General features: G+C 41.3%; 2 protein-coding genes and 1 long non-coding RNA gene across 5 annotated transcripts in view; 1 reads left to right on the forward strand and 2 right to left on the reverse strand.

Moving 5' to 3' along the window:
• LOC117552059 overlaps positions 1-8,810 on the forward strand; it is a 32,430-nt gene that overhangs the window by 18,189 nt on the left and 5,431 nt on the right. The window contains exon 4 of the long non-coding RNA XR_004569893.1: positions 3,444-3,535. This is a non-coding gene — a long non-coding RNA (uncharacterized LOC117552059). The remainder of the gene's footprint in view (positions 1-3,443; positions 3,536-8,810) is intronic.
• On the reverse strand, positions 598-2,991 carry tal2 (T-cell acute lymphocytic leukemia 2). Its single transcript, XM_034225264.1, has 2 exons — positions 2,814-2,991; positions 598-1,834 (listed from the first exon to the last, which is right to left on the reverse strand). The coding sequence occupies exon 2, from the start codon at positions 1,818-1,820 to the stop codon at positions 1,482-1,484; it is 339 nt and encodes a 112-aa protein (XP_034081155.1). The 5' UTR covers positions 1,821-1,834; positions 2,814-2,991; the 3' UTR covers positions 598-1,481.
• LOC117552054 (protein shortage in chiasmata 1 ortholog) overlaps positions 6,433-8,810 on the reverse strand; it is an 18,635-nt gene continuing 16,257 nt past the window's right edge. For all 3 annotated transcript variants that reach the window (XM_034225259.1, XM_034225258.1, XM_034225260.1), the window contains 3 exons: positions 8,586-8,735; positions 6,953-7,709; positions 6,433-6,617 (listed from right to left, as the gene is read on the reverse strand). In XM_034225259.1, the coding sequence (XP_034081150.1) occupies positions 6,532-6,617; positions 6,953-7,709; positions 8,586-8,735 (993 nt within the window). In that variant the 3' untranslated portion in view covers positions 6,433-6,531. The remainder of the gene's footprint in view (positions 6,618-6,952; positions 7,710-8,585; positions 8,736-8,810) is intronic.

Genomic DNA, 8,810 nt, shown 5'->3' on the forward strand with positions numbered 1-8,810 from the left:
TGTGTTTTACACAGGGAAATGATTTCATTGGAGACCAACATGATGTACCAATTCCACACTCATTGTAAATGTCTCAGTACATTATATATTTGCTGTTACTATGCAATCTACATTTTATCCAAGTCTATACAAACAGGAAATGACACAATATTGCTGTTGATGCACATCAATCAAACTGTTACTGAGGTTGTTTATCCAAGGATTTAATTGGTACTTTATTTTATTTATTTTAGGTGTTTCTGGTCTTGTTTTACCACCATTTTTCTTTCCAGTCACTACGCTATTTCACCTGTCACTTGTTTTGGGTAAACGCTTTTTACCCAAATTTGTGGGACAATTGTGTCCTTCAACACAAATAATCTGTTTTAGTATGTATAATGGGAGTTTTGGGCAATAACATATACATATAATTGCATTTCAAATTGTATATAACGCCACGGTTAAAAAGTGTCAGATTCAGTAAGTAGTTTAAACTCTACCCAAAAATGTAATCTTTCGTAGATCTTGAAGTTTCCAGCTGTAAGAATTACAAACAATTAGTGACCTCTTTAATTAGACAGAAAGTGTTTTTTTAACAAATCATTTATTAAATAAATAGTTCAAATAAATACGATACTGTATATATTAACAAGCACACCAAAATAACTTAAAAAGGAGGTATAAGAAGATAAATAGCACTCTTCACAGGAGACAATCAATTCATAATCTTTGGCTATATGACATGCGTATTTTACAAAAGCTCAAATAAACACATTTAAATTAGAAGACATATGCGTTGTAAAGGATGTAATTAATCGAAAGCGGATTGTCATTTTTGACATTTCTCAACCCAATCCTAAGAAAACAAATTGGTCTTCAAGAAACACTGATAACTGTTGTGTAATACTGTATGTGTGAGAAACAGCAAAAGTCTTTCAAATAACTGATTCTTCTGAAGTCACATAACCTTTACAAACAAAAATAAAGGTCAGATTTAGTCTTCAAAAAACAGCATGTCGTAGAAAAAAGGAGAAAAAAAGTGCCCTTGGCTATTTTGAGACGATTGCAGTCTGGAGAATTGGTGAGCCATTATCTATTCAAGTGCTGAATCTATTGCTTGAAATGAGAAATTCCTTAATCCCCTCCATTTTCCTCATCGGCAAAACACCCTGTCATTGCAAAACTAATTTAGTTCCAGGCGGGCATTAACATGAAGACATGAAGGGAATATTGTACATCCAGGCTTTTACACATCCATGCAGAATACAAATTCATTTTCACCCGCAAATCATATTTGAACACTGATCAGCGTGGAGGCTGTACCAACATTTTCAGCGATGTTTGGAGCCCACATCTATCACACAATATTGGGTCTTCTGCATTGAAACACGCACGGGTGACAAATGCAGACAAAAAGAGTCTTGAGAAAAAACAAGAGCAGTTTGTCAAAACCCCATAAAGGGTCAGAAGGTCCACTCGAGAGTTTCCTTTTTTTGTGTTTTCTACCAGGCCTCGGAGCTGTCGCAGCTGGAGTCAGGTGATGGGACCTCTGTGTCGCTGGTCATGGCCCAGGGGTGAGGAGGGGAGTTCAGCTGCTCCATGCTTCCTCTGAGGAAGGTGAGCAGAGCGGTGGGGGAGTGGCTGGCCGGCAGACCGGTCTGGCTCTCCAGCAGCTGCACCAGGAAGGTGATGTAACGCATGGCCAGGCGCAGGATCTCGTTCTTGCTCAGCTTCTTCTCCGGAGGATGGGTGGGGATGAGCTTGCGGAGCTCCGTGAAGGCGGTGTTGACGTTGTGCTGCCGCCAGCGCTCCCTCGTGTTGGTGAACACCTTCCTGGTCATGGTGCTGAGTTGAGCTGCAACGATTAATCGAATTATTGATTAGTCGATTGATAGAAAATAAATCAGACTATTTTCATAATTTAGAAATTGTTTTAGTCTATTTTTTTAAAGCAAAAAAATTCCCAAACATGCCCAAATTACAGCTCCTTTGTGAATATGTTAGGCTTATCTTTGTCATTAATGATAGTAAACTAATTTGATCAGACATTTAAAGATGTCACCTTTGGGAAATTAGAAAGGGCACTTTTCAATTTGTTTTACATAATAATAATAATAAGAGTAATGAGCAGAATCACGGTAAACAATCTTAGTTCTTAAGTGACTGACGGAAAGGAAAAGGATGGAATATTGGCCAAGGTACTGTAGTACTTTTCACAAAACGATACATTTTTATTGCACCAATTTACAAAATCCTTCAAGAATATTTACCAAAATCTATGTCGCTGTTTTCTGCTCCTTACTGCAAAATACAACTCTAATGTATTATCTTTTTCTCACAAACAGACATTCCTTCATATTCTAAAGGCTTATTTTGGAAATGCTTTAACCATACTGCATTATTAAGTGTTTATAAGCAGTATATACATTACTGATGGCTTTAAAAGATGGCTTTTCACATAGCGTACGTGACAGATATGTGTCCACAACAATTCCTGTAGGCACCCACATTTATGGCTGGTGTATGAATAGATAATAAACGACAATTCAAAAGAGATGCAGTTGCTGTCAATTACTCTGCAATATATTAACTGTGAAATAGATGGGTTGAAATGGAGTTTAACCAAATTGTTTTTTCTAAAAAGCTTAATAACAAACAGCTCTTAGAGGAAACTAATCATTATAAATAGATCATTTGATATTCCGGTCAATGCAAAGTATGCACAAATGTATAGAAAATCATCATCTTAACACTCTGGCTGATTAATGATTTACTTGACCAAATTGGAAACACGTGGCCTGAATGAGAAACGATATCCACATCAAACGCCTCACCTGTATGTGTGTAGAAATGTGCAGAAATGTCAGTTTGAGAGTGGTCCTCCGCAGGTCACCAGTGTCCAGTGGTCCGCTGTGAATGTCCACTCAGTTGTGTCTTCTCATGCTCGATGACAGATCCTTGTGAGCAGGAGGGAGGGAAAGAGCTAAAGAGAGAGGGTGTGAGGGAGGGAGGGATGGGGTAAGACTGCCGCATGCTCGCATCCCACATTTTATAGCAGGGTGAACCCTTTTGTGTGACGTATGCTGTCGTGGAGCCTCTGGCATTGTGTGTGAGGTTGGTGTTAACTGAGGAGTGATTGTTAAAACACACCCCCTCCCTTTTCATTATTTAGATCCAATGAAGGTGGCTTTATGATGATATTGTCCATATATCACTTTACATTATTTTTATAGGTATTTCTGTGCAATAATTGAAGGGATTCTGGGTCACCCCCCACCCCCCACTAAACAGCCTTTTAAGTGACTATTTGTGCAGCTTTTATGATTCATTGCTCATTTAATCCTTGAAGGTTTGCACTAAATGTGACAAATACATTCCCATTGAAGTGAAACTGAGACGTTCATCTCCCTGATCCTTCGCTCACTGCTGTGGACACTTGTTCCTTTCTATTTCTCTGACATTAGGCATGGACAACCCACCGTTCCTGCACCGTGGAAAAGACCTTGATATCACTGCCTGCTCTGCTATTGAATTCTGCCTGATTGGGCCACAAAAGGTAAAAATACCATATCCAGATTGACAGTTGAACAATATGTGTTTTGTTATGACTATGGTAATCTTGTTGAGCCATTCCAAGGGGCCACACATAAATTACAGCGTCCTAACTCACCTCTCTCTTACCACTCCTCACTCCTCTTTCTCCCCCCTTCTCTGCCTCCCACTTTCAACCTCCGTTCAGATAAAAAAACAAGTCTAGTTTAACCAATTGTCACTGTTCCTTTTACACCCTTCAAGTGTTGTTTCAAAGACGCAGCCTTCCATAAAAGTCTCTGTGTGGAGTAGGAATTTACATAATCCGATTAGGGGCTGGGATTAGCCCCGAGCCTGGAGAACAGGCCCGATGGGGGCCGTTTTCTGAATCGGCCATTCATGGGCCCCGCTGCACGTCCAAGAGGCTGCACCTGCAGGCCTGCGCTCTCTGCCTCCATCCAGCCTCCACTGCAGAGTCTGCAGACACACTTGCTGGTGTCAAATCTGTTCACTTTTTATCATACCTACAAAGCCAGGTTAAGATTATACCTGATTGGTTGTGATTAATCTATTATGCATGTTTGGGCAACAGCAGAATGATGAGCTAAGAAGCCCCATGTGATTTAAATGTTGCAAGTGCAGCGTTTTGATTTGCACACCGTGAGAGACTAAATGAGATGGCTCATAAAGCCAGTCTCATGAGGTCAGGTCTGTTGAATAACAGAGGTTACTGCTGTATTTATTATTGCACACTGTTTATAAGTGCAGACAATTCTGGGATACAGAATTTGTATTTAGAGAGGAGCAAGGACAGTTAGAAAATCATCATTGGCAACATTTATCTGATTCACTTCTGACCAAGCGGGACTATCGTTAACTTTGTGTATCCAAAATGTAAATCAGGTCTGGTTTTCATGTTTCTTTAAAAAGCCAACTTTTAAAATAAATATGTTTTCATTCTCCTAATAATAATCACTCAAAAGTTGCTATTGCCACTTGCAAAATGCAGGGAGATTTCTTGCAAATGGACTAATTCCCATCAATGAACAGAAACTCCAGCACCAGCAGATGTATTGTAAACACAGTAGATGAACAGACCTTGAATTGATATTGTTTACAAAATACAGTGAAGCCATTTTAAGCAGTCCAAATAATAATCATGTTGATTTGAGCCAGACTTTTATTATAGGCCAAATGCTGTTTGTCCACGAAGATGATGCAGGGCCATATTCTTTATCATGATGCAATGTTGAGAGTTGCAAATAAAGATCTTATTCATTCAAGATAAATGGATAAATCCTCCCAGTTTATCAAAGTCCACCATGATGTATTTGAAATCTATATATTGAGTTTAATATGTAAAAAGAGAAATGCAAGAACTCTCTGTATTTCAGAGACTGAATACAGCTACATGGAAAACTAATCTTAAGATTCATTATTTATTAAAAAAAATAGCTTATTTTTGTTGCAGCTCTACAGTGTTGGTTATTGTGTAAACAAACGTTGTGTTGCTTCGGCTGATATTGATTTCCTTCAGGGATGTGTCATTGGTCCTATCTTAAATCAGTTAGGCAAACAAATGTGCACCTAAGACACAGGAAATCCCGCCTCTGCTGGGGCTGCGTGTTTTATGTGTGTGAGGAAGCACACAGGTGACACAGTTAACTGCTGCCTGTGATGACAGATAACAGCTATGTGACCTTTACAGCTGTAGCATCCCAACCTAAAGGATAGCTTTGGTTTAAACAGCCTGTTAATTCCCACAATATCTCCCCTGTCCCATTCAGCCTCTTCTTTAAGGATAGTCGGGGGCAATTACTGCACCATTACGGCTGCTGTTTACCGAGCCTTCTTACGGGGGCTCCTTTGACCATCCTGCTTTTGTCCCTGTGCCATTAACAAAAACAAACCATTTACTCTGTCTCTTTGTTTGTCCACTGCTTGCGAGAAGGCAGAGGCCGGAGAGACAGAGCCGTTTAAAAGACAACAAAAAAAGCTGGTGGGTCATTGATGGTGGCTAGCCAGGCCTGGATGTGTCTGTCCAGAGGAGGGAGGCTCCGAGTCCATGTCCCTCGGGGTTGTCTTTGTCTGGGGATGGTTCCTCGGGGAGCTGGCTTCACTCTGCTGGCTCGTGAAGATAAGCACTCTCTCCACATGCTGAGAGGCGATGATAAGGGGATTGCTTCACTAAATGAAAAAAAAGAAGAAATATCCCCACCATTGGAGCTGCTAAAATGAGACGCTTTATCAGTTTAGCTGGGAAAGACCCTCTCGATCCCACTCCTCCAGCCATAAATCACTATTTGTTTTTCAGTAGTAGGCATGCTCTGTGTGGAGGAAAACAAAGGCTAAATGTGCCCACAGTTAAGTCCTATTTTGTAAAAATATTTGGTAGCACCTCGCTTATTTATTACTTAGAAGCAGTATATAGACATAGATTGTTTATAGCACCTAATAATCTATAAACTATTTAATAATGTGCAGTATTTTCAACATATACAATTTCATCTTTGAACACATTTAAACGTTTATATTGGCATTCATTATGAGTTTACACAGCAGCATCCGGTTGTGACTGTTTAACAGTACAGGAGAATAACAAGTAGGGTACAGGTGTTGAGGATAATAACAATACAACCTGTGGGTTTTATTTAAAATCACTAATACATATGTTATTAATTGGAAATAGAAGCATAACATTTTAAAACAAGCCATTATATATACTTAACATATATAACTTTACAAAAATATTATTAGAACAATAATAAAATGTTGGTATTTCATGTTTTTCCTTTACACACATATTTTTTAAAGACAAAAACTGCTGCTTAGGAAAAATAAAATGTATGTATAGAAATGGTTTCCAAAAAATGCTTGACGTAGAAACTTCTTGGCAGAACAAACAGACCAAGTCAAACGTAATTCTACCTGAACAAACACTTGAATGATGTATTTAATAACTTGAATCCGACAAAACGATGTCTTTACAAACAGGCCACAGGAACAAGGCATTCAAGTCATTTAGAATAATTTAAGCCTCGTCTGTCCATCACTTCTGCCGGGCACCTTCTCATAGCTTAACCTCCCCCTCTTCAGCGGTGTCATCACTGCAAAAGAAAAAAGGAAATATATCAATCTGTGTATTAACCGATTATGCAAAGAAAACAAAATGATTTATCAAGATAAACACAAAAGTCTCCAGTGTTCCTGGTGCGCTGTTTGATTATGTCATCCTGTTTTTGCCCTCTCTTTCTCTTAGGATGAAACTTGCCAATATGGCAATGTATTTATTCAAGGAGTCCTTTTTAGTCTCTTAGCTGGAGAAGAAGCATCAGTGGACCTTTAAGTCACATGCTTTGTCGACGTTGTGATTTATTCATCTGTTTCCATCATCCCCAATTTGCTTTAATGACACACCTAAACTATAACAATTAACACTCACCTGTTTCAATGAACCCTGCAGCCTCGCCCCTCCTCTTCCTCTCTTGTCCGATCCAGCATTTGGAGCCGTAGTTAGTGGGAATCATCGCGGTGTCTCTGCTGTTGGTGAGAAAGTCGTTGCTACTTTGGCCTTGACCCCAAAGCGTGACCTCTGCAGGGGGGCTCAGACTGTAGGGGACGTGGGGGTTGTCAGGGTGATGGACACTGTAGACCGGCGAGTTCCTGGACATGTGACTGTGGGCTGGCTGCTGCATGGCGTTGGGGTTGAAGCTGAGGGTGGAGTCCAGCTCGAAAGGACTTTTGCGTCCTGGAGTATGGGTGTTGAGGATTGTTGGAACCTTTGGTGTCCACTCACTGTTTACTCTTCCAACAACTCTCCCCACGGCTCCAGTTCTGCTTCTCCAGCCGGAGAACTTCCCCTCCTCCCTGTCCTCCTCTCTCCACTGACCACTGCTGGTCCAGCTCCTCTGGGGGGGGTGGAGGTCCTCTTGGCTGCTAAAGGAAGTACTCACGTCAAGTCTAAAGTCTGTGTGGCCCTCCTGCATGGAGTCTGTGTTTGGTTCACAGAAGCTGCGATCGGCTCCGAACAGGAAGCTGCTGTTGCCGTCACTACAGAACAGTTCTGGCTGAGGTTCAGAGTCGTTGTGCTCGGGGTCATCAGTGGTGGTCCACAGGCTGTTTGGGGGGCTGGGGTGTTGTGTTGTCTCAGTCAGGACCGCCTGAGACTCCATGTACAGGGAGGTGGTGTCACTGAACAGCTGAAACCAGGAAGAGAAGAGGGCAACATTAGAGATGTCACTAAAAGGTTTACATTTTCCTTACTGTTGTGGAATATTTTCCAAGGCCCATAACTTTGACCCAGTGTATCAGTTCAAACTGTCCTGACTGAGCACAGGCACCTGTAACCTTGGCTGCTGTGCTCTCAGTGTTCTGTCTCCCTGTTCCTGCCTGTTGGCGTCAGCTGATAGAGGTGTTATCATTCTATCTTGTTATGCAGCATGTTGATGATGCTCTCTGAACTAGCTAAATACATGGGTCTGGGGTAGAGTTCTTCAGAATTGACGTGGCAACTCTACCGTGAAGTCAGAACCTCTGACTCTTGGACTTGTGATGTGAATCCTCCGGCCGTTAACTCCAAATAAACCATCATGTGTTTGACATCAAAGCTACTGCTCCTACAGTGTCTCCTTCCTGAGTCGGTGACTCCCACTGCGTTGCTACACAGAAGTTTCCTCTACACTTACTATGAGATATTTTAAAGTACTTCAATTCTGCTGCTATCAATCTTTAGGTGGAGGAGTGACAAATGATCAATTGATTAATCCAGACGATGTTGCAGCCCTGCTTCTTTTTCAAAATACCATAAATGAGTGTTTCATGTTAAATGTATTAACGTGACATGAGTAGTGTGAGTAGAGTGGCTGTTTCATGGCTGTTTTCGCCATCCAGAAAACCAAACAGTGCATTGTATGACACGACTGGTCTGATAATCAGACTGACTGTATACGCTGGAAAACTACGTGTTATCATTAAGGAATGTATTGATCCGATAAACCTCTGGGGAGCTTTAAGGGAAAAACACCATCATACAGTATACGGGTGATTTATAAGTGTGGTTTTATATTTCTGATCACCTTGAGGACTTTCTGTGGAACCTCAGGGAGCAGCTCCTTCAGCTGAGACAGAGGGGCCCCCAGGAGCCACTGGATTGACGGGGCTCTCCTCAGCATCAGCTGACCCACCAGAGGGTTAATACAGGGGAACTGCAGCAGGCACTTCTCCTCCTACAGGGAGAGAAAACCAAACCACAGCAGAAGACAAACTCATGTTGGAAACACTTCTCTGGGGTCAGGGGGTAA

The sequence above is a fragment of the Gymnodraco acuticeps genome, unplaced genomic scaffold, assembly GCF_902827175.1.
Source record: "Gymnodraco acuticeps unplaced genomic scaffold, fGymAcu1.1, whole genome shotgun sequence".
Lineage (NCBI taxonomy): Eukaryota > Metazoa > Chordata > Actinopteri > Perciformes > Bathydraconidae > Gymnodraco > Gymnodraco acuticeps.